This window comes from Panthera onca, chromosome D1, assembly GCF_046562875.1.
Source record: "Panthera onca isolate mPanOnc1 chromosome D1, mPanOnc1 haplotype 2, whole genome shotgun sequence".
Lineage (NCBI taxonomy): Eukaryota > Metazoa > Chordata > Mammalia > Carnivora > Felidae > Panthera > Panthera onca.
Window position 1 is genome coordinate 10,314,063 of NC_138348.1, and position 24,222 is coordinate 10,338,284.

At 54.7% G+C, this 24,222-nt stretch overlaps 2 protein-coding genes across 3 annotated transcripts; one reads left to right on the forward strand and one right to left on the reverse strand.

The window, feature by feature from the left end:
• Positions 1-170: 170 nt before the first annotated feature.
• On the reverse strand, positions 171-8,368 carry TMEM109 (transmembrane protein 109). Of its 2 annotated transcripts, none has more exons than XM_060606839.3 (4): positions 8,259-8,368; positions 3,302-3,534; positions 2,303-2,405; positions 171-1,846 (listed from the first exon to the last, which is right to left on the reverse strand). In XM_060606839.3, exons 2-4 carry the CDS (start codon positions 3,524-3,526, stop codon positions 1,455-1,457), a joined length of 720 nt encoding a protein of 239 aa, XP_060462822.1. In that variant the 5' UTR covers positions 3,527-3,534; positions 8,259-8,368; the 3' UTR covers positions 171-1,454. The 2 variants fall into 2 exon arrangements, with proteins under 2 accessions (XP_060462822.1, XP_060462823.1); XM_060606840.3 differs by having other exon boundaries at positions 8,193-8,311.
• A 3,382-nt stretch (positions 8,369-11,750) lies between these two features.
• On the forward strand, positions 11,751-22,297 carry PRPF19 (pre-mRNA processing factor 19). The gene is made up of 16 exons (XM_060606834.3): positions 11,751-11,995; positions 13,675-13,824; positions 14,013-14,089; positions 14,821-14,962; positions 15,046-15,119; positions 15,239-15,301; positions 16,170-16,211; positions 16,336-16,410; positions 16,743-16,818; positions 16,978-17,087; positions 18,405-18,560; positions 18,686-18,755; positions 18,986-19,071; positions 19,435-19,605; positions 19,749-19,854; positions 21,778-22,297. Exons 1-16 carry the CDS (start codon positions 11,977-11,979, stop codon positions 21,873-21,875), a joined length of 1,515 nt encoding a protein of 504 aa, XP_060462817.1. The 5' UTR covers positions 11,751-11,976; the 3' UTR covers positions 21,876-22,297.
• The last annotated feature ends 1,925 nt before the right edge of the window (positions 22,298-24,222 follow it).

Below are 24,222 nucleotides of genomic sequence, written 5' to 3' on the forward strand. Positions count from 1 at the left end.
AGGAATGGTCTACGAGGGAAGGGTACCCAGTACTAACAATTCTGTTTTGCCCCCCTCCTCTCCCTCCTTCTCTACCAGCTTCACACTGCCCCTGCAGGGACAAGTCAAGAACACGGAGCGGCTCTACAGGAATGGATTTAGCCCGAGGGAGAAATGAAAGCAATCCAGACTTTGAGTAAATACATTTTATATGGAACAAGATAATAAAATAGCGTGCATTTTATTTAAAACCAACCAAGCGCTGATAAAAATATATCTCACTGCAGCGGTGATTCCACATCAAACCTTAACAGTTAAGAACTGGGCGTTTAATTCATTCTTCACATCACGTGCTGGGCCTGGCGGAGGACACCCACCTCCCCCGGAACCTCAGAGAGGAAGAATGAGAGCCCTGGAAGAGAGGGCTCGGGTGGCAGGCTCACGCTGCCCCTCTCAGAGCTTGTGAAGGGAAGAGGCCCCGATGTGCGGCTCTAGTGTGTCTGCTCCGCACGCCTCCGGGGCCACCAGGGTGGACCCTGATCGGCAAGTCCTTAGTGGCAGGAGTGGAGGGAGAGGGAGGGGTGGAGAACAGTCTGGAGCTGTGCAGACAGGTGAGTCCTCCTTTCTCCTCCAGTGTCTCTGAAATCCCCACAGGGGATCTGATGGCCACCGCAGGGTCCAACTTGCAGGCACAGGCCTATGAAGCAGTCACCTTTTGCTTTGGCTGAAGGGGAATCAAGAATCTGAGAGGGAAAACTCTCTTCTTGACACAAAGCAGCCACAGTGCACTTTCCTACATACAGTACAGTGGCGGGCAGGCAAAGGGCCCTGCTGGCTCGGATTAAGGCACTTAGAACAGACTCCATGTACATCCTTGCTCCCAGCCCCGGGTGGGAACTTCCCCCTTGCCTTCCCCTCAGGTCCCACATGCCCTGCCTCTTCCCCAGAGCTAGGCAATGAAGAGCATGCCTGGAGGGATTGTGGTTTGGGTGGAGCGCAGGGCCGGAAGGAGACACACGAGGAAGGAAGCTTGGGGACTTGGCAAAGGAGGAGCTAGGAGAGTATCAGGAGGAAGGCAAGGCAGCAGCAGAGGGGAGCCAGCTGAGTCACAGGGGACCGGGGCAGTGATGTTCACTGAGAGCAGACGCACAAGCCATGGGGAGGCTGTTCCAACCTGCCCCGACTGAGGCAGGCTGGGAGCAACGAAAGGGTTAAGAGACAGACAGAGAACCCAATCCCAGACAGAGAACCTCAGAAGGCAGGGCCCCCGGGACATGCATGGGGAATGGTCTTCCTCTTTCTCAGCCGGGGGTGGGGGGTGGGGGGTGGGGTCCGGTGAAGACAGGAAGGTTCTGACAGTTCAGAGACGGGGCAGGAAAGGGGCAGGGTACTGGAAGGGGGGCTGTGCGATCCAGAAGCAGTGCAGCTCTTTGGTACGACGAGGACGACGCAGGCGGCCTTGTCCCGGCGCCCCCTCACTCCTCCTCCACACCCCGGGGCCCCTTGGCCGCCCGTCTCTGTCGCCAGCGCAGCTCTTCCACCTGGCGCTCCAGGCCTCGAACCTTGGCCTCCAGTTGGGCCCCTGAGGCCCGGGTGCCAGTGAGTCGGCTCAGCAAGGCGTAGAGGGTCAGCAAGGCCAGGAGGAGCAAGGCCCGGGTGGAAGGGTCGGGCACTGACCTCACCAGGGCCACAAAGCCGGCCAGGAAGAGGACAAGCTTCAGGCCCCACAGGATCCGCCCCAGCAAGGCCAACACCAAGCCAAGGAGCAGGGACAGAAGCCAATAGACAACTAGGGCCCCTGCTCCCCACAGCAGGAAGGTCTGGACCTGGCTGGGACTGAGCTTCAGGCCCTGGGTGAGGTGATCTCCTGGAAGAGGGAGAACCACAGAATCAGCCAATCTGGAATGGTGAGGGCACGGGGTGGGGGGGGGGGGGGAACCAAAAAAGGAGCTAAAACTCCCTGCAAAGGAAAAATCCTTCCTCACAGGGTCACAAAGGTAGGAGCTTGAATGTCAGTCCGCTCCTGTTCCTGCTGGCTGGGGGCAGATTACTTCCCTCGCCTGGAACCCGGTTCATCTACAAAATGGGAGTGATGCTCTGGGCCGCGGGTAACAATTAAATGAGATACTATGGCTTAGCCAGACAGGAAGCAAACACCTGGTAAGTAGGGGCAACCATTAGCCTGCTCTTATGTTTGCCTCTGGGGACACCTGGCAGGGGTTAAGCACCTGGGGAAAAGTCTGCGCCCTGAAAAGATAAGCTCCCACAAATAGGAAGTGACAGGCTAAGCTCCAGGGGACCGAACCAGTACTCTGCCACTCACCATCTAGCCCCAAGGCATTCAGCAACTGCGCAGCAATCCCAGACAGCGCGAAGAAGGCCACCGAGATGGCTGATGAGATGGCCCACATCACCTGAGACAAGGTCTGTGGAAAGAGCGGGGCAAGGAGATAAGCTTATAATCAATCATGCCCTTCTCCTTTAAGCCTCCAACCACTGCGCAGGCAAGGCCAGGAGGGAACGTCCCTCACCTCCTTCTCAGCCAGAGGTCTGCGAACCAAGCCTGGACGGCAGGCCGTGTCTCCTTCCAAAACTGGAACTCAGGACATCTGGGCCCTAATTCAACCGATTTGCTAGAATATTTTGGTGATGGTAGTAGGTGAATGTGTGTGTATGGGGGGGGGGGGGGGTGGTCGTCAAATCTCTATAGTTGTCACCCTGTAGAACAGGGTCCTCCCACGGAATCATGAAGTCGTGGAAGCAACATCTGTGAAGGGCTAGGATGTTTCAACGGAGGAGGAGTCCCTCAGGTCTACTAGATCATGGATTTTATAAATGATCGTCTCAAGTGTTTAGAATGACCTATCAAAAGCATGTGATGCCACACCTAGGATGTCATTAGCTGGCAAAGACAGCTCTGTCTTAAGCCCCTGAGTCAGGCCTACCTCTACCTCTAGAGGGGAAGGAATTTTCAGGTCTTGACATTTTGCCAATTTAAGACTTTAGGTCAGATTTAGACCAAAGTCAGACTATGTCGTCATCCAGTGACATGGGTTTATAAAGACTGGCCCGTTTCCTAGTCTTTCTGACAAGAGAGGGCAGGAATAAGGGAAAGGGAGAGCTACAGGCCCTAGGGTAGGAATCGAACAATGGGATTGCGAAAAAGCGAGAACTCTCTGGCTGCATCTTGTACAATGTGGGGCTCTCTGCAGCAGGGATTATGACACAGAGAGGATGTGGACCCAAGACGGGGTGGCCATGAATGTCTCCTCCTTTGTCTTTCTTCGGTGTGTGTAGTCACAGCAGGAAGCACCTTCCTTACCTCTGAAACCAGGTGAATGGTCTCTGGCCCGAGCCAGGCCTCCAGCGTTCCCCGCACAGATCGACCTATCTGGCTCAAGAGATCAACCGGGGCCTCCCTCTTCTGCTGGCCTGGTGGCGCGAAGTCTGCGTGGGACTGGGATGATGCCGAGTGGAGGAGGATGAGGGCCACCAGGACCGTCAGGATGACTTTGAACACATGCTTGCCCCGCGGTGGGCCTGCCATGGCTGGGTCTGTTGGGAGAGCAGCACAGGGTGAGCGGAGCACCAGAACGGGCACGGACACCCCCGAAAGCCCTCCTCTAACCCCACCCTGTTAGGCGAGAAAGGCAGAAGTGGGCCTTTTAACTTCAGCTGAGCTCGACCTTTTGATTCACCGGTTCCTCTTTCACATTCTTTACCACTTGCACGTTCGTTAACCGGCAAGTATTCTCCAATGCCTTAGGGGAGACTAGATCTAGGATTGTTCCAGTTCTAAAAATCTGAAGGCCCGTCTCTGGGTCTTAGGTGTTACGGGCATAAAACAAATATAAGGCTTTGTCCCCAGGGAGGTTATAATCTACTTAAGATCAAGCAGACATAAAAAACAACTTAGGAAATAGCACACAAATAAGATTCCTGCCGTGTAAAGATGTAAAGAGAAGTGCTCAGGTATGTGCTCAAGCAAGAGAAAACTGCATATGTGCCTCCTGTCCTGCAGGACCATCACAGGAGGTGGTATTAACCTCCTACTGGTAACAGATGAGAAGAAACAGACTCAGGGGTTAGGCACTGCCCCAGGTCACTGGGCTAAGTAGAAAGGTCAGGGTTTGAAGCCAGGCTTCTACTTCCAAATCGCACACTTATTTGGGAGAGAAGGTTAACACCGTGGATCTCAACTGTGGCTGCTCTTTGGAGCCACCGGGGAGCTTCACAAACTATTGATGCCTCTGTCCCAAGTTCAGACTTTCTGGTGTCACTGTCTGGGAGTGGTTTAGGCTTGAACCTGCAAAAGCTCCCCGGGTAATTTCGCTGTGCCGAGCTGAGACCCACTGACACAGAATGACCTCAATCAACTCCCCAGCCCCCAATGCAGGCAAAGGGTTAGAGCACAGCCTTTAGGGAAAGATATTATTAATAAAAAGCTAACCATGTGCCCCCTATCTCATACAATCGCCACCATCAGGTAGGCATTGTTACTGTTCTCCATTTTACTGAAGAAGAAACCAAGGTAGGATAAGCAATAAGGGGGGGGGGGGGGGGGGGAAGCCAGGATTTGAACCCAGGTGCGTCCGATATCAGACCCCTCACACATACTGCCCTGCCGTATCATCTCCGAAGTCAGTTTCAAAAGTGATTTAGGGGGCGCCTGGATGGCTCAGTCAGTTAAGCGTCTGACTCTTGATTTCGGCTCAGGTCATGATCTCACAGTCGTGAGATAGATCCCGAGTTGGGCTCCGTGCTGGGCATGGAGCCTGCTTAAGATTCTCTCTCTCCCTCTGCCTCTCCCCTGCTCACTCAAGAGTACTCGCTTGCTCACTCAAAAAAAAAAAAAAAAAAAAAAAAGGGATTTAGAGAGTCACACAATAGATTATTCATGGGCTAAAATAAACTTGGCATCTAGCAATCATCTCCGTGAATGACTCCTGGTGACAATTCACTTACCCACTTTGTGTTTTGTACTCTGAGCTCATCTGTAATATGATGCCACAGGCAAGTTAAGACCCAACACGCACAGATTCATTGAAGCAGGTGTGGACCAGCCAAAAAAAATGTTTGCAAGTTCGCTATTTACCACTGTGCTTGAGAAATGTCAAACAGCACCAGCAAATCCCCTGTTCTCTCCCAGGGTCAGAAATGAACCTGTAGCTCCAGGGAGTTTCCATGATTCAGACCCAATGATCAGAGGCTAAGCCATGCCCCTGATGTAGGAGCAGCCAGGCGTTTGAAGTTTTTGCAGGTTACCAGATCACTCTGGGAGTTACCCAGAAATCAGAGCCATCAGGGTGGAGAGGGATTCTTACTTTGTAGAAAGGAGAAGAGTCCAAGAAAGAGTTATAAAAATATCCTATCCGGGGTACTTTCTGGCCTAGAAACACCTGCCCTGAGTTCCTCTTGAGGTCTGTGGAATCAAGCAGGGCTGCAAAACCATGCATTCATGTGGAGCGGCCTCAGGCTGGGAAGGCTTTTACTCTTCTCCCCTCTTTGGCAGAAATCAAGAACCAGATGGTTCCTGCCTGCCAGTGGTCAGACAGGAGGGAAGCACAGGTCAGTTCCTGAGCTATCTGGGTCATAACCACACTGGGGACTTAAAGAGCAGGGTTGCTATCTTAGGTTGGATCCTATATCCGAGGACCTCCACCAGGAGGGATCAGATGTCGTCTCCTCGGTTCTAGAAGGTCAGGGTGATGTGAGCTGCTCCCCCCACGGCGGCCTCCTGCATTCTGTGCCAGCCTCGACTTTCAAGCAGACATCTGCCTCAGTCAACAGGAGCTGGGGGACCTTGGAATAAACCCTCCACAGTGAGGCCATCACTGGCTCCCCAGCTGACCTTCTGAAGTGCACCAGAAACCAAATCTAACAGGATTCTAGAGGGTGCCCTTTGCAGAGGAGACTGAAGATCATTGGCTGGTCCGTTTCTTCAAATTGTTTTATTTAACAGGATCCCTTCTCATTTCTTCCAGGTTCTTTCTGCGCAGCAGGAACCAGACTCACTGTCATCACACCTCCTCACTGCAGCCCAACCAAATACTTTTCATAAAGAGAAACCATGGCAGTCAAGAGCCTGAGCAGCCTTGAGCTCTGAGAGGAAGTAGGTCTTAAACATATTCACCTCCCGCAGTGTCTGGCCTCAAATGGTGGCACTCAACAAATTGTGTGTGTGTGTGTTCATATTCACACATACAAGCAGCCATCTGCCCCGGTTCAGTGTGTATGTGAATGATGTGAAGCATAGACGTTTATTTCTTGCACGTGTGTGGTGCTTTATAATTTACAAAATGCCTGTTACTTCGCTCTCTCACTGAACTCTTCCAACAATCTTACAAGGTACTACTATTCTACATTTTACTCAGAAAACCATGGCTTAGAGAGGTCAGGGGAGTTGTTCAAGCTCGCACGGCTGAACTGGGTGAGACTTGCCTCCAGAACCCAGGATCTAAATCTCGCCCTTCTGCTTGTTCCAACCCCTGTGCTGCCTCAGAAACACATGGCCCTCAAGGCACTTAAGAGTTCCACCAAGTATGAATGAGCTCAAAGTGAGAGGATATGCAGAGTCCCGCCAGGAGCTGACCCACCTGCGGCACGTGGTTTTGTACCAAGAGGTATGAGGACAGCAAAAGATTGGGGCCAGCCCTGCCACTTCCGTCCAGGTACCTGGAAGATGGCTCGGGCAGGGCCAAGAGAACCCGGCTCAGCTGGGGAAACTGCTCCACTTAACTATGGTAGTGAGAAGGCACTATATGTTTAGCTGTGGTTTGCCAAGAGGGCAGGGTGGGGCAGTCCATACACCCCCTGCCAAGGCTCCTTCCTCGGGATAGCTTCCTTTCCCACCGTGAATCACTACGTGGCAGGAGGGGCAGCTGACTTAGTGCCCTCTGCTGGCCCTGATTTCCCCCATCATTGCTCAGAGCTGCCCCAGTGGAGCAGTGGTTCTCGGCTCTGGTCGCCCAGCAGAAAAGTCTGTAGAGCCTGTTTAAGCAAGGATGTCTGTCCCAATCGGGGCCATCTTAGACGCTCCCAAATAGGGGCTCAGGATTTTGTTTGTAGAGCCCCTTGAGGATTTCTGATGCATAACCAGACAGCTGCCAGAAATGATCAGCAGCAAAGGAAAAAGTCTATTCTAGGCAAAGTCTCTAAAGTGTGGCAGCGCGCGTAGGGACCTAGACTTCCATCCCAGGCTCCATTCTGCCACAAACTAGAAGCCACCGCCTTATGCCTATGACTTAACCTGAGTTTCAGTCTCCTCAGTGTCAAATGGGGTTAAGCAGGCTTAAGAATCATTACGTGTTTCTGCAAGAACTTTCTAAACCTTAAGCGTCAGTAGGAATGTTGCCGTTCACAAACTGCCAATACACCGTTCATTACATTGTAGCATAATTCAGCAGGTTTACACGCCGGCCTACCCCACCAGACTTCCCGCGCCTCCGGTTGAACTTCACTTTTTTTGGAATCCCCAGTGCCTAGCGCAGAACGATGACTAATGGGTGCTTGTTAAATGAATATTAGAAACTCGCCAAGGTAGCAAGGGAGAAGCGGGGAGAGGAGGCTTATTTTAAAGTTGATCCAAATACGCAGCGGCCGCCGGAGCAGCACAGCTGCGTCGAAAGGAAGCTCCTTGACCGGGCGAAGCTGCCACTGAGGAAAATGAAGTCAGCGTCCCGGCAGGTGGGGGCAGCCCCCGCTAAACCCCTGGCAGCTGCTGCCCAGCAACTGTTTGGGGGCAGGGCGACGGGCAAAGGGGCAGCTTCCTCCCCAGGGCCCAGCCTCCCCCCAGACAGGGTGTCAGTCGCATGTGCTATTTCGAACAGCAAGTCCCCTGCCAAGCCCTGCTGGGTGGCGTCGCTGGCAAGGGACGCGGCGCGGCCCAGGGGTTCGAGGTACCCCAAGGGGCTCGGGATACCCCAAGGGGCTCAAAGCGAGGCCGCGGGAAGCTGGGCCGTGGGGCGGGGGCGACCCGTTCAGCGCTAGCCTCCTACCCCAGCCTGACAGCCGCCCCGCCCCTGCCGGACCTCTGAGCAGCGCTCGGAACCCTCTTCACCCCGGAAACGCGCGCCTCCCCTGTTACCTAGTAACGACGCCCCCTGTTGCATAGCAACGAGGATTCGGGTCCCCCGTTTGTTTCCCCCGCTGGGGGCCGTCGGACCCCTCCCCACCCGTGTCCGTCAGGCCTCGCGACTCCGCCCTGCTCCCACCTGCAGCGGCTGCCGCCTCCCCGTCCCGCGTTCTGTCCCCGAGCCCCGGTCTCGACTGGCACTCACCAGGCTCCGGCCACTACTGCCCTTCACGTGCGACTTCGCTAAAACGCGCCACCAAACCCGCGCCTCAACTCCGGGGCGTTGGTTTATCGTCTGCGCACGCGCAAGGCGGGAGGAGCCCGGGGACCTGCCGGTCCCCCTCCCCGCCCAAACACCGTGCCGTGGGCGCATGCGCCCTACCCTCTTGATCACGTTTCTCCCCCCACTGTCCACCCCCACCGAGCATTCCCACCAAAAAAGAGTGGGATCAGAAGTTCGAGCTGGGAACGGAAGTTTCTGGCAGGAAAGGGGGAAGAAGCGGCTATATCTGAGCTGTGCAGTAAGTAAACCGAATCTTTGAAATTCGGAGTCGAAGCCGGGCCGTCTCTTCAAGCCCTCAGCATGTCGGTCCACGTAGTTTCAAGCTACCCAGTACCTCCCGGGCATTGTGGGAAATGTAGTTCTAACCAAGAGGCACCTGGTCTTTTTGAGGAAATTTCGCGCTAAAAAGGCACAAAGGAAAAAGGTATTAGGGGAGCAGTAAGAGGTACCAGCTATGGAAGGATGCGTCCGCGCCCTCTAAGAGCAATTATGCACCCGAACCCTGCTGATGGCTCTCGAATGTTCATTCAGTTACAGAGAAGGAAAGGAGCCAACTTCCAGACCCCATTTCCACACACACAAAAGCAAGATTGTGAGTGATCCCTTGGCTGGTTTGTGATTCTAGGCACTTTTTTCTTCATCCCTCTTGACCTCAGCTGTTTCAACTTTACTATCCAGTCCTACAAGTTCTAAAATACCATTTCACTTCACGGTGGGGTGTGCAGCCATCTTCCTCTGGACCCTCATTACTCCCTGCATCAGCTAAGGGTCTCTTCCAGAACAGGCTCTAGCAGCACCCTGGGCCTCACCTTGTAGCTTTTCTAACAGTTGCAATTTTACATTTGCTTGTGAGATGTTTCTGATCTGTAAGGACTGCCAATCTCCCAGACTCCTGTGCAAGAAATGTAACATTTTGGGGCACCTGGGTGGCTCAGTTGGTTAAGTGTCCAACTTCGGCTCAGGTCACGATCTTGCAGTTCAGGGGTTTGAGCCCCATGTCAGCTCTGTGCTGACACCCCAGAGCGTGGAGCCTGCTTTAGATTCTCTGTCTCCCTCTCTCTCTGCTCCTTTGAAATTCACAAGGCTTGAAAGGCCTTTGAAATTCACAAGGCTTGAAAGGATTCCCTGTTTTCTCCATTCTTCAGCTACAGCCGTAAGTTCTCCAATATAGGGACAGCTCTGCCTCTGCTCACAGTGGTATCTCTAAGACCTAGTAGTGTGCCTTCCTGGCACACGGTAGGCACTCAGTAAGGATCGTTACTGGCTCTCTCTTTCTCCAGTCTGCCCTCCTCCAACCCGTCCAGTAAGTGTCTTCCAGAGGAATCTTTTGGAAGTGTAGTTATCACTCTGCAACTCAGCTGCTGGTCAGCTGCCAGCCCCAAGTAACTGCCTCTGGTTCATGGTCCTGCCTGAAAGGATCCATTTTATTTCCTACCACATCCAAAGATGCAGGATGCTTGGCTTGACGGGCAGCCTGTCATTCAACCAAGGACAGTTATGAAGTTCCTGCTGTGTGTCAGGGGCTGTGTTAGACTCTGAGGAACAACGGTGACCAGAACAATGACGGTTCCTGATATCACAGCATTTGCTGTCTAGTGGAGAACACAGATATCAAACAGATACTTGTAAACAATGATATAAGTAAGTGATTATAGCTACCAGAATAGCTTGGAGAATTACAGAGTACTGTGGGGGACTAAACTTGAGTCAAGGGTCAAGAAAAAGGCTCCAGAGGAAGTGCCATTTAAAATGAGACTGAGGTTTCCTTTGGAGGCAATAGGAGGGGAGGAGAGAGGAGGGAGGTGTGCCAGGCACAAGTAGTGAAACCAGCCAGAGGGAGTAAGTTTGAGGACTTGAAAGGGAAGCTGGAGAGAAGATCAGGTGGTGGAGGTCAGTAGGGGCTAGATGGTACAGGACTTGGGGGCCAGTTTTCTCTGCCAGGAATACTCTCCCTCATTTAGGTCTCAGCAAAAATGTCACCTCCTCAGACATGCCCTCCCTGAATACCCCTCGTAATGCAGCCCATCTCTCCCATCCACACCACTTCCCATCCATCTTTCTCTGATTTGTGTTATTCTTGGCCCTTACCACTCTCTGGAATTTTCTTCTTAGAGTTGATTGTCTATGCCACCCCCCTCCCCCAAAGAACGTAAGCTCCAAGACAGCAGAAACCTTGTTGGCCATCACCATTTGTATCTCCAGTTACCAGAGCGGAGTCTGGCATGGAGGCATCCAATCAATATTTGTTGAATGAATGAAAAGCCTGAGGAATAGCAGAAATAGATTTTTCATGGAAAGGGGATCACTGGCTGTTCTATAAAAAGTGGATTAGAAGGAGGCTAGGCTGGAAACAAGACCAATTAGGATGCTATTTTACTGCTTCAAGGGAGAGGTCATAGTGGTTTGGACAATCTTGCTTGGCTTCAGGGATAATGGTAACAAACACGAACGCGTGTATCATACTTATGTGTCAAAGTACAAAGCACTTTTTAATATTAACTCCTCATAACAACCCTGTGAGTTCAACCTTTGTTATTTTACAGATGAGGAAATTAAGGAGAGAATGTCATACAGTTTGCTAGCTGGGTGAGCTGGGATTAGAGCACCCACAGGCTGGCTTCAGAGTCCATGCTCTTGACCACTATGCCTTACTGCCCTATATACCTGCAGCCGTGCTTCTCTCCAAGCCTATGTGCATGCTCTTCCTCCTCTTGGGATGCCCTCTGCTCTCTCCTATCTGAATATTGCCCACCTGTCAAAATCCAGCTCATTCACACCTCTTCGGCCAAGAAGACTTCACTGATCACACCCGTCTGTCCTGCTTTGTCTGGATCCCTTACAGTCCACACCACGTGTTCTGTACATGATTCCTTAATCCTATCCTACAGGTATCCACTTAGAACCGACAGATCTGAGCTCTTCCAGCCTAGCTAAGTCGTGCAGGAAAGGGGCAGAAAAGGTGATGACTTGCCCAAGATCACAGCGCGAATTGGTAGTAGGGGCAGGACCAGAACCATTTCTTGGCCAGTGCTAGTTTCTCTGTCCCTCTGTATCTGCGCTTTCTTCCCCGGTCACCTAGCAGTGTCTTTCAAAGGGCAGTCCTAGATACACCTGCCTCAGAATCACGTGGAGTACGCCCTGAAAATACATACTGTCTAAGGCAGACCCCGGGAATATGCATTTTAACAAGTTCATCAGGAAATTCTCATACGCTAAGAAGTTTGCAAGACGACGGTCCCACGGACCAGCGCAGCGCCGGTCTCGACAAAACCTCGTTCCTCGCATTGGCTTTAAATTCCCACTGCATTGTGGGAAATGTAGTTCCGACTTCGTGTCCGCCCCCGGGAGCGCTTTACGGAAGGAGCCGAGCCTGTCCGGAAATGGCCGAGTATTCCCTGGCGGGCCCTTTCCTGCCCGGCTGCATTGTGGGAAAGGGCAGTTTCCGTTAGGTGCTGGAGGCTGAGGCGCGCGACCGGCCGCAGCCCCACGTGAAGCTCTACGCGAGCATCGCTCGGCGGGGCCGCTCCCCGCCAGCCGCGGAGCGTCCCGGAAACAGCGGGGGACCGGAAGCGGCCCGCGGCGGCGCAGAAGCGAATCCCGGAGCCCGGTGCCAGGCGCCTCGGAGCGCAGCGACGGCGCCATGTCCCTGATCTGCTCGAGTGAGTGTCGGCTGCGGCCGATCGCGGGTCGCAGGGGGCCGGAGCGCGGAGCGGGAGGAGCTGCGGGCCGCTGCGGTGCCGGGGTCGGGGCGGAGGCGACGGCAGGGCTCCCGGGGGGCAGGGCGGCGGCTTGTCAGCGCGGGGGTCCTCCTCCTCCTCAGCGTGGGGTGCATTTGCGCAGCGCTTCACAGTTTACATAACGCCTCAAGTTTATTGTCGCAGACGTCACTGAGGCCAGCCACCTCGTTTACGCAGTGAACTGAGGCCTGGATGGAGGGAGCTTGGTGCAGGGAGACAGCTGTGGTGTAGGAATCGGGCTTGTGCAGGACCTCCCTTCCCGATTGGCTTTGTGATCTGGCGCAGGCTCTGGGCCTCAGTTTCCTCATCTGCAGAAAGAGGGCATTCATTTGCACGGGCTGACGCCGGAGGTCCCGCGCGGGTAGTCAGAGATTCTGCAGTTTGCGAAGGTCACACAGTGAGTTGGAGGCAGTGACAGGGCTGGAATCCAGGCCCCTGGCTCCCAGCCTCAGGCTGCACGGCCACCAAACACAGCGCACATTTATAAAACCTTTTGGTCTACGCCCCGCTTCCAAGTCTGTGATCTCATTTTATTCTCACAAGAATTCTCCAGAACAGACGTGACGATCCGGGTTTTACAGATGAGGATGCAAGGCTCAAGGAGAGTGTCGCATGGGCGGTGGGGCTAGTTTCTCTGCCCCCTGAATCCATGCCTTTTTCGTGCCTTGCGCAGTCTTTCCTTTTGGTATTTTAATGCGGCGCGCATCGGTTTTGCATTCTCATTGTTCCGTCAGGTTACGAGATCATCCCCTTCTCTGTTTGCTTCCAGCTCTCCAGCCGCCCCCCCCCCCTCCCCGCCCTGCTCTTCTCGGAACCCCTCCATAAATCCAAAAACAGGGAGGAAGGGAAATGAGGGCTAGAAAAAGGAATCTTTCATATTGAAGAGATTGCAGCTTGCAGAGTGTTTTCTCGTTGGTTGTCCCCTCTCTCAATCTTGCGGAAGGTTTCCCCCCCCCCCCCCATTCCCAGCACCATCCTTCCTTTAGATGTTTACACGAGATGTTTACTGGGTGCCTGCTGGGCATCTGCATTGTACTGGAAGTCAGAGACCAGCCATAATCCCTATCCTCAAGGGGTGCATCGTCTACTGGGGCCGGCATGTAAATGATACCTCTGTTGGGGGTTGTGAGGATGAGTTAATCAATGGAAAGCGTTTACAGTCATGCGTGGCACCTGAGAAACACCACGTAAATGTTTCTTCTTGTTATAACGCTTGTCACGTTGCTGTGTGATTTCTTTGTCTATTAATCCACCGAGGCTCTAGGTAGCGATTTGAGTGGCCGTCTGTATCTGTGTCATAGAGCATAATGGGTGCCGAAGCATCTTTGTTCCAAACGGAGATGGGTGGGGATTATCGACTGCTCTGTAGGTGCGTGACACATCGTAGTCGCGCAGAATCATTTGTTGACTGCCTGTCAGGAGAGCGATGGAGAAGCTAGTCGTGTAGCCGTACAGATACGGGGGCGCCACAAAACTGGTTGTCACGTCCTGCTTTCTGTTGAGTGTGGGGACATGTTTTGGGGCCAGTAGCCTGTCAGGCGTCCCCTTGTCCCGAGGTCCCTTTCACCACCCCAAGCTCACTGCCTGCCTTTTCTCCACAGTCTCCAATGAAGTGCCCGAGCACCCATGCGTGTCCCCTGTCTCTAATCATGTTTATGAGCGGCGGCTCATTGAGAAGTATATTGCGGAGAATGGCACAGACCCCATCAACAACCAGCCCCTGTCCGAGGAGCAGCTCATCGACATCAAAGGTGCCTGGCGGCTGGCCTCCGTCCAGGGCTGTTGTAACTCCAAGCTTGACAGGGTGGGAGGTGGCCCCGGCCCCCAGAGAGGGAGACAGTGCTCTGTTCACGCAGGCTGAAGGGGAAGGGGGGGGGGACGGGGAGAGGGAGAGTCCCCGCCTTACGGTTCTTCGCATCCGCTCTCCCTCTCTTGGCAGTTGCTCACCCCATCCGGCCCAAGCCTCCCTCTGCCACCAGCATCCCAGCCATCCTGAAAGCCTTGCAGGATGAGTGGGTGAGTCCCTGGAAGGGAACCGGCAGCTCCCTACTTGAGGAGGGTGGACCACGGCACTAGGACTCGGGTGGGAAGGACGGAGCCTCGTGTTTTGTTTGGAGGGGCGGGACGATCGTGGAGGAGGCGGCGGCCGGTTGTCGAAGTCGCACAGGTCCGGGGTCCAGGTTTAGCTCCCTTGCTCACTTGCCACGTGTCCTTGGGCACCTCGCTCAGACGTGAGTGCTGGGTTTCCTGACCGTGACAAGAACTTGGGCCGATCTCTCCGGGTTTGGGGAGAATTAGAATAAGGTTAGAGTGTCACCCTCGTGACATCACGGACTTGTCTCATTTGTGGGTGTATCTGCAGCGCCAGGAGCAGCACCTGGTACGTAGTAGGTGCTCTGCAAGATGAAGGAATGAATACGTCTTGAGCGACTGTCTTGCACTGCACCCGACACAATGAGGGCAGTCCTAAATGTCGGCAGTGGCATTATTACCCTGACACGGGGTGGGGGGCGGCCGCGTGGCACTGAGATTTGCCAGTAAATCAGTGGAGACGGGGGTGGGAGAGAGCCGGCTGCCACTCCTCTCGGCGCCCCGTGTTGGCATGGGGCAGGAGCTCCGGAGCGGCTGCCAGCGCGCGCACGGTCCCGGCCGTGGAAGGAGGCGGCCGTGTCCTCCTAACCTGGCCTCTCCTGCTGGGTGCTCCCTGACCCTCCCCACCCCTCACGGTGGCGTGTCCCTCCCCCCAGGATGCAGTCATGCTGCACAGCTTCACTCTGCGCCAGCAGCTGCAGACGACCCGCCAGGAGCTGTCCCACGCGCTCTACCAGCACGACGCCGCCTGCCGTGTCATTGCCCGTCTCACCAAGGAAGTTACTGCTGCCCGAGAAGGTGCAGCCTCCGCCCCGCCACTCCCCCCTCTGGGCCGGTCCTGCTTTGTAATGCCCCGTTTCTAACGTGTTCTTCTCTCCCAGCTCTGGCTACCCTGAAACCCCAGGCCGGTCTCATCGTGCCCCAGGCCGTGCCGAGCTCGCAGCCGAGTGTCGCGGTGAGTGTCCACCCCTCCCCGCCCGTCAGCAGCCCCTGGTGTGTGGGGTCTCACGCGGCTCTCCTGCAGGAGTCTTTGGCGTTCTGTGCCCTCCTCACCTCTACCTCTCTTGTCTTCAGGGTGCAGGCGAGCCGATGGATTTGGGCGAGCTGGTGGGAATGACCCCCGAGATTATCCAGAAGGTGAGTTGCTGGAGGTCACTTTGTGGGGATGCTGGTCAGCCCTCGGTCCCCCCCGCCATCCGCCTTGAGTGCGGTGTGACTAGAAACACTGCTCCGTGTCCGGTCACTCAGCAGAGCGGTGCTGAGCGCGGGCTCGGCCTGCACTGCCTGCGTTCGTGCTCTGAGGTCACCGCTGACAAGCCCAGGACCTTGGGCCGACTCAACCGACTCCATGTCCCGTTTCCCTTCCAGAACGAGAGTAAACGGTGTCTATTTTCTAGGCTCGTGGAATTTACAAGATTGTAGTTACTGGTAGTGCAGCTTGGAGCTCTTACTGTTATCGGGGTTCTTTGCAGGTCGTAGAACGCTTTGTTACACGTTTTCGAGGGAGACAGGACAGATGGAGAACCTGAGGCTCGGATTCAAAGGCAGGCTCCCAAGAGGCCGAGCGGGCCCGATTCCAGGGCCAGCGCCTCTGTCGTACTCACGGCCTCTCCTTTTGTCGGAGCTGCTCGTTTGTGTCTTGTCCGAGCGCTTTCCCTGCTCGGCTTGCAACCTCCTGGTGCACACGTGTGAACTCGGTCTGGGAGCCCTGCACTGCTGGCTCAGGTGCTCACTCAGCCATTTGTCCCCTCTGAGGCCTTGGGCGAGTGACCTCACTCCCCTGAGGCTCAGTGTCCTCCTGTGTGAAGTAAGGTCATTGCACCTCCTCATCAGGTTGGGGGGGAAAGTAAGCGGAGGTAACGCACGTGAGCCTTTAGCACAGAACTCGGCAGATCGCAGGTGTGGGTGGCACTTGTGAAGGCCTAGATGTGACCGGCGTCCGGCGTGCCGCTGGCCTGGCAGAGTGCTTGGTCTCACGTTGCGCCCGTTCCCCTCTCTTCCCCAGCTCCAAGACAAGGCCACCGTGCTGACCACGGAGCGTAAGAAGGTGAGTCCTCCAGAGCCAGGAGAGGGCTGGCCGGGGGAGGCGGCTGACGCCTTAGGGGAAAGGGGGCTCGCCGAATCCTGCACTCAATGCTGCTTTTGTGGGGGGCGCTTTTCCTTTTTCTCAGAGAGGGAAGACTGTGCCTGAGGAGCTGGTGAAGCCGGAGGAGCTGAGCAAATACCGGCAGGTGGCATCCCACGTGGTGAGTGGCCAGGTCCCCGCTAACTGGGAGGCGGGGTGTTGCAGCTGTTGCTGGGCTGGGCGGGCCAGCGTGGGGGGGGGGCCGGGGGGCTGTAGAGCTGCCTGGGGGCCCCGGCCGCTGCGTCCCAGGGCTTGTCTTCTTGCCCGGGGCTGGCTTTGCCAGGAGTGCGGCGAGGGACGTGCCGCCTCCAGGCAGAAGGCCAAGCGCGGCGGATAAGGAACAGAAGTCACTCTTGTTCCCCTGGGCCCGGGGCGGAAGTGGGGGCGTCGCGTGGCTTCGTGGCTGGCCTCGGTTCGGCCGTGACTGGGTTTGGTGTTGCGCCCTCCGCTCAGGGCTTGCACAGTGCCAGCATTCCTGGGATCCTCGCCCTGGACCTCTGCCCTGCCGACACCAACAAGATCCTCACTGGTGAGAGCCGGTCTGGCCCCGCGGGCCGAGGCGGGGAGGGCGGCAGGGTAGGGGCACGCTCCTGTCCTCTGCATGGGCCTGGGGGCCAAAGTACCGTCTTCGGCCGAGGGGTGCGGGTGGGCACGACTCACTGTTGGATCTCGTTTGGGTCCTTTCCAGGAGGGGCGGATAAAAATGTTGTCGTCTTCGACAAGAGTTCTGAGCAAATCCTGGCCACCCTCAAAGGCCATACCAAGAAAGTCACCAGTGTGGTGTTCCACCCTTCCCAGGTAAAGGGTCCTGCCGGTCACCCTGGGTCCCTCATTCCTGTGCCCTGGTTTCGGTGGTTTAGGGTTGCAGACCCAGTCACCCAGCGCCGTGCCGTGTCCTTGTGAAGTGAAGTGGGCCCGAGGAGGAGCACTGAGCCTCCAGAGTGGGCCCTTCGAGGCCTTTGTTTACAGCCGTGGGTCGCCCTGTCCTCCGTGCAGAAGCCCCTAAAGCAGTGGCCTTCAGCCCAGGGAAAGGGAGGAAATGAGAGCTGGAATAAGCAGACTCATAGGCACGTGGCGTGGTAGGAAAAGGAAGAAAGTCCTGTAGTGTTTATAGTACAGACTATGGAAAACAAAGCTGAGCAAAATCTTAACATACCTGGGAAGGACAGGTGCGTCCACATTCCCATGGTCCTGCGGGGTCGGGGGGAACTTGACATCAACCGTTGAACATGGTGCGGGCTAAAATTGATGGAGTTGCTGGCTTAGATGGTACAGGCAGCCTTCAGACCAGATTAGTGACATTGTGGGATTTGACTCTTTAGGTCTGGGACGGTTTGGGTCTAAGACTGTAGGATTGTGGCTGGGTTTCTGCTTCCCAATTAGCCTCTTCCCTGTCCCTTAAGGAAATTAGAAATAGGTGAATACTGTGGATTTTTCCTAAAACTAAATGTTTTTAAAATGGGAGGCACTCCTTTCCTGCGGCCAGGTGTGGATAAGTTGTTTCTCTTAGGAAATCGTGTCAATGAAAGATGGTAGTTGTTTTTACCTTATGGTGTTTAATGTCCTAACCCAAATAATTGGTGCGTGTACACGGTAGAAGTTCTCTCTCTGCCCCAAATCTTTCCGAGGATTAACTTGCTCCTGAAATCCTGGAGTCTGTGATGCAGCAAAATAGGCCCTTGCAGACCCTCACAGACCCTCTGCTGTTCAGAAGTACGCTGTTCCTGACAGTAGCCATTAGCTAGCTACATGTGTCTATTTGAACAGAGTGAAATAAACTAAAATTAAAAAAACTCAGTTTCTCAGTTGCACCGGTCAGCTTTCTCTCTCTGGTACTAGAAACAGGGCGTGGGAGATTGCTCTCTGCTACAGTTACCCTTCTTACCACTAGACAGTGAAGCCTTCTCTTCTAGGCCAATGCTGTTTGAGTTACCATTTTAAATGGCGTTTACCATTGGCTCTCACGCATCACCAGTTGGATGGATGGTTCTGGGCAGGACAGGCCTGAAAGAGAAGCAGTTGTTGGGCTCATGGCCATCCCCACCCCCCTTTTGTAAGACTGTTGGGGTCGATCTCTTCTGCCTCTGATATTTTGCCTCTTGTTTTTCCTTTTAGGAGCTGGTGTTTTCTGCCTCCCCAGATGCTACTATCAGGATTTGGTCGGTGCCGAATGCCTCTTGTGTGCAGGTTGTTCGGGCCCATGAGAGCGCAGTGACGGGCCTCAGCCTCCATGCCACTGGGGACTATCTCCTGAGCTCCTCCGATGACCAGGTGCGGTCCCAGCCCAGACCCTGCAGAGCCCTGCTGGTCTCCAAGCTTGAACATCTGGGGAGGAGGGAACACCTTCCTGTTGGGCACCCACTTTGTTAACTGGCTCGCTGTCTCTATTTTTTCAGTACTGGGCCTTCTCTGACATCCAGACAGGGCGTGTGCTCACCAAGGTGACCGATGAGACCTCTGGCTGCTGTAAGTTGTCATAGAGGCACTGGGCTCTGTCTGTTCTTTTGCTGCTTATCATTTATTTATATGTTTTACTTAATCATTTGCTCCTTTGTTCTTAAGATTTATTTACCACCAGTGCCGGCCGGGTGCCAGGCGTTTTACCGGGCACGGTGAACAATGTGAAGAGAGGCCCCTTTTGCTGTGCTGGCCTCTCCTGTGGGCTCTGACCACAGCTCCCTGTCCCTCCTCCACAGCTCTCACCTGTGCACAGTTCCACCCTGATGGACTCATCTTCGGAACAGGCACCATGGACTCGCAGATTAAGATCTGGGACTTGAAGGTGGGACATGGCAGCCTCTATCTGAGGCCCAGGGTGTGAGCTCGTGACCTGTGCGGTGTGATAAGTGCCAGTGGCACCCGTCCCTTGGGTGTCCCAAGGGCAGAGACACGGTGGCTGTGCGTGCGTGCGTGTGTGTGCGTGTGTGTGTGTGTGTGTGTGTGCGTGCGCATGTGCACGCCTGTGTGTGATGTGATGGATGTGGCCCGGGTCTTGGGCCGGGCCATCTACCTCTGCGATTCCTGTTAGTTGCCCTTCCCTAAAGGATGGTGGAGGATGGCTCAGAGGTAGGCATCTGGCGAACTCCCCATTTTCTCTGGGTCGTGACCAGTGGGTGACGTTGTACCACTCGTCCTCCGCCTGTAGGAGCGCACCAACGTGGCCAACTTCCCTGGCCACTCGGGCCCCATCACCAGCATTGCCTTCTCAGAGAATGGCTATTATCTGGCTACGGCGGCCGATGACTCCTCTGTCAAGCTCTGGGATCTGCGCAAACTTAAGAACTTTAAGACACTGCAGCTGGATAACAATTTTGAGGTGCGCCCCCTCCCTTCCCCAGCTCTGTCGGTTGCCTCTCCTCACTTGTTGATTCTTCAGTGAATCAGTCTAAACTGCTTCTGTGCATCCCTAATTGTCCCATAATTTCTGTTCTCGTGTGACGTCTCTCCTGGTTCTGGCAGGTGAAGTCACTGATCTTCGATCAGAGTGGTACCTACCTGGCCCTTGGGGGCACAGACGTCCAGATCTACATCTGCAAGCAGTGGACAGAGATCCTTCATTTCACAGGTAGGGTCTGACTCTGGGATCCTGAGGTCTCTGAGTGTCCTGGCCCAGAAGGAAGAGGGTAAATACCACGAGGTTAGGAATTTCCAGGGAGTAGGCCTGAGTTTGCCTAGGCAGCTTTTAATCCCTTCCTGGGGCGATAGAGTTTAGTGGCTAAGAAACTGCACTCAGGAGTCAGACTGCTGGGCTTTAAAGGCTAGCTCTACCCCTGCAAGCTGTGCGTCCTTGGACAAGTTACTTAGTCTCTCTGGGGAACGATAATAGGGCACACTCAGTGCGGTGTGTGAGGTTTAGCTGAGTTTATATATATATATAGATATATATGTATGAAGTCATGTTTATGCACATAAACGTATAAACAGATGAAATAGCTGTGTACTTACACACGTACACATGTGCATAAATAATTAGAACCGTGTTTGGCACGGTTGTTTTGGATTTGCCATTGTTCAGCATTGTGTCTTTGTCTTCTGTGGGATTGGAGCAGTGACTAAGATCTAGGCTTTGCACTAATGGAATTTCCAGTCAGTTGAGGAGGGTAGATGTGGGATGAGTTCACAGATAATTACTTGATTGCAATTTGTTTCTGAAGTTCATTTATTTTGGAGGAGAGAGCGCTTGTGCGGGTGCGAGCGGGGGAGGGGCAGAGCGCGAGGAGAGGGGATCCTTAGCAGGCTCCACGCTTAGCACGGAGTCCGACACGGGGCTCGATCCCACCACTGTGAGATCATGACCTGATCCGAAGTCAGGAGTGGACACTTCAACCAACCGAGGCCACCCAGGCGCCCCTACTTACTTGCGATTGTAAATGTCAGAGAAGAAAAGCATAAAATGCTGAGACTGCGGATAGTAGGGCTACTAACCTCCTGATGGTTGCGTGGCCCTGGGTACGTGACGTCCTCTTTGAGAGCCGTAGCTTTTTCATTTTTTAAACTGGTCACGTTGGCACTGCTTTGCAGATGGTGCCAGCTGGTGACACAGAAATGGCTTGCGTGGTGACAGAGTGCCTGCTGCACACTTGGGTGCTGAGTGAATGGCAGCTGTTAGCTGTCTTTGTTGATGAAATTCTCATCCTTGTTAGCACGTTGTGGGCAAGACCCAAGATGCTTCTCCCACCCCCGTGTTCTCCTGAGCCCGGCTTGGTGTGTGTTCCAGGGGTCCAGGCCTAACTGGAACCCTTCGTTGGGCTCCGGTGTTTCGGAGTTGAGCGGGGTGCAGCGGTGGGCCGGAACCACAGCCTGAGCTGTAGTGGGGGCTCCAGGCGTTGTCCTAAGCCTTCAAGGAATTTGCTCTGATGCTCCTGAGCTACCCCAATCCAGCAAGGCACGTCACCCAGCCCCTTCTGCCCTTGCTACAGCCCTGCCCTGTGCCGGGGGCCCAGGTTCCCTAAGTCGGAACCCCCTGAGCCAGAACAAGCCAACGGACGGTTCCGATTATCATATAAGCAAGGAGTTGGAACTAAATATATACTATAAATATATGCGAGTCAGCTGAGCACTGAGGTTTTAAACCGAACTGAAAACTCAGCCCAATTTTTAAAAATAAGGTGGTGAGAAGTGGAAGAACAAGACCATGTCTGCTTCGTCTGTCTCGCCCTCTGCCGGCTCCCAGTCAGTTCTAGGACTTGAACTGCGCAGAATTGCAGTTGCCCCAAAAGCTCAGGCAAGGAGGAGTGACGTTCCTCTGTTCACTCACCCCACAACAAAAACCTGAGTTGTCGCTGTGTGCCAGGCGCCGAGGAAGGCCCTGGGGATGGATGTTATGCAGGCTGGACTAGCGCCCTGCTCTGGGCAGCGTGAGTCCACTGGGAAGTAGCGAGCACTGACCCAGGGAGGGCTGGACAGACTGGGAGTAGATCATCAGGATCCGCACTCAGACCCGAGGGGGAGAAGCCTTCTCACCTTTGCCTCTCGTCTCTCTCCTCAGAGCATAGCGGCCTGACCACAGGGGTGGCCTTTGGGCACCACGCCAAGTTCATCGCTTCAACGGGCATGGACAGGAGCCTCAAGTTCTACAGCCTGTAGGCCCTGGCCCTTCTGATCTGGGAGCTGGGCCTCATCTCAGTAGAGGGGTAGAATTAGGGTGGGGGGGTGGGGGGAGGAAGGGGAGAGACTAGCGGGGGAGGGGGGGGGGGGTCTCTGGGGCGGGACATTCACATCATTTCACTCTGGTCCGGGTGGTGACCTGAGAGTCACGGCGGCGGGGACCACCCTCATCCATGCAACCTCCAGGCCTGACAGGAAGGATCATGGGAGGTAGAACTGTCACTCTCTGAAGGCTCGGGTCGGAGCCCAGGGCCTCTCCCCTCGTGGCGTTCATGGAGTGTTCCAGTTCCTGGGAGATGGGGAGAGGCTGAGCCAAGGGACGTGTGAAGGGATGGGCATGAGGGCTCTTGAAGGTTTTTGTAAGCAGTGATTTAGTTTCATTAAAAAAAGGAAACAATAAACCTAGCACCTTCCTGTGTGTGTCTGTAAAAGGAGCCTTAAGCCGGGACAGTCAGGGGGAGGAAGCACGTTTGCCAGAAGGATTCTTTCATGCCCCTGCAGGCCTTGACCTTGGGCTTCAGAGGATCTCCTGTCACTGGCACCGCCACATCTTTTCTTTGTGGGACTGGCTTCCACAGCAGCCCAGAAGGGAGGGAGAAACAGCCTTTTCTTGCTGGTGAGGAACTGTGAGCATCCAGGAAGGACTCCCTCCGCTGTGGGGGCTGCGAAACCTGTCCCAGGCTGGCTTCAATCAGACATTCCAAGCTCTGGCTTTTGAATGTTTGAAGTAGGGCTGATTCCAGGGGAGATCTCCAGAGCATAAGTAAACACGGAAGATCAGATAGTGAAGGTGAAGGCTGCTGTAGGGGGTGAGAGTAGGATTCTTGCTGCTGAAGGTTGTGTGGCCTCTCTCGCATGATAAAGAAGCTTACAGTCTTCTTGCTTAGGACCTAAAAGCGGGGGAAGGGTGCTGCTGGGAGGCCAGGTTTCCCAGGGGGAGTGAAGAAGGCCCGGGGAGGGGCAGGAGGGAGGCCAGGGTGTGTGACCTGGGGTGGCCCAGAGAGGTCTTCTGGACCCTGGATGAGAGCCGTCCCGTGACCTGATGGGAGCCAGTAAGGGAATACGAGGTGAGAAAGAGGGGGTCCGTGGCTGTAGATGAGGGTATGTTCTGGGGCCGGGGGCCTGGGTCGAAACACAGGGTCCGTGTCGATGCCACCCAAGAACTCCATGTGTGTTTTGCCGGGCCCCTGTTCCCTGTTCGAGAAAGTTGGGGCATGCTGTTTTCTCCTTTGGAGGGTCCCGATGCTTCTTGGCCAGTAAAACCTTTGAAAACTGCAAGAAAAGAAACCCTTTAACTTTTTAACCCACCTTGCTCATCTGACTTGGACAGCGTGTGTGTGTGTGTGTGTGTGTGTGTGTGTGTGTGTGTGTGTGTGTGTGTGTGAGAGATTGTCCACGGAACCCCCCCTTTGGAGAATGCACCACAGCTGTAGTTTGCACATAGTGCAGCTGTGGGCATCTTCGAGCGCACAGCCTCTTGGGTTAGTTCTTACAGGAGACTCCCAGGAGGGGAGAGAGGAGGCGGCGCTCAGAACACCTAGAGGTTTTGCAACGTTAGCCAAAGTAACTCCAATCTTGGGTTTGAAGAGGGTGGGATTCTATCCCTTGTTAAGAAGCATCGAGCCCTTCTCCTGAGGCGGGACAGACCTCAAAAGGAGGAAGTGTAGAGCTGTGGTTTGCAGGTGTTAGAGCAGCGGTGTTGAAGGCGGGGACGGGTGGAAGGCAGGGGGCATCCTGGGCCTGAGCTTGACCATGGTGCTAGCCCAGCACTGCGCCATCTGTTGGTTTCTAGCCAGATATTAATATGCGGGGTTAGGTCGGCTTTGTTTCCAGGAAAACTTTCAGAGATGAAGACACAGCTTCTTGGAGGATCCCTGGGTTAGGAGGGGACACTGGCCGTGCTCCGATGGTATGAAGCATGTGTTATGTCCGTGCTCGGGGGGCAGTTCTCAGCAGGGTGGGGCTGGGAATACATCTCGAAGGATCTCCGAGGGACTGCAGTCCCCGCCCCCCCCAGTCAGTTCCAGACCACTGCCCTAAAACCCGGCCTTAACCCCTGCTGTCCTGGCCTCGGGGAGCCTCGCGTTTGGGTTTTAAGTCCTGGGATGTTATTTCCTTCCTGCCAGCTTGTCTACTCGTATCAAGTGAGTGCTGGACGCCGTACTTACTTTGTCTCATTTTATTCTTTGAAGCAGCCTTGCCCTTAGCCGCCCGCCATCTGAGTAGCTGCCCTGCATCCCCCTGTGGCTTCAGGCCTCTTCCTTTGGGGTCCAGGGGACGAGGTGAGAGCGCCAAATCCCAGCCCTGCCCTCACTAGGGTGCGACC

What these genes read in the sequence shown, in the direction of transcription:
- PRPF19 (XM_060606834.3), top strand. An exon ending in TGAGCTCCTCCGATGACCAG is followed by an intron (nt 18,561 to 18,685) that starts GTGCGGTCCCAG and finishes CTATTTTTTCAG; the next exon opens with TACTGGGCCTTCTCTGACAT. An exon ending in TTAAGATCTGGGACTTGAAG is followed by an intron (nt 19,072 to 19,434) that starts GTGGGACATGGC and finishes CTCCGCCTGTAG; the next exon opens with GAGCGCACCAACGTGGCCAA.
- TMEM109 (XM_060606839.3), bottom strand. Translation starts at nt 3,526, where the DNA reads ATGGCAGGCCCACCGCGGGGCAAGCATGTGTTCAAAGTCATCCTGACG. An exon ending in CCATTCACCTGGTTTCAGAG is followed by an intron (nt 2,406 to 3,301) that starts GTAAGGAAGGTG and finishes CTCTTTCCACAG; the next exon opens with ACCTTGTCTCAGGTGATGTG. An exon ending in GAATGCCTTGGGGCTAGATG is followed by an intron (nt 1,847 to 2,302) that starts GTGAGTGGCAGA and finishes TCCCTCTTCCAG; the next exon opens with GAGATCACCTCACCCAGGGC.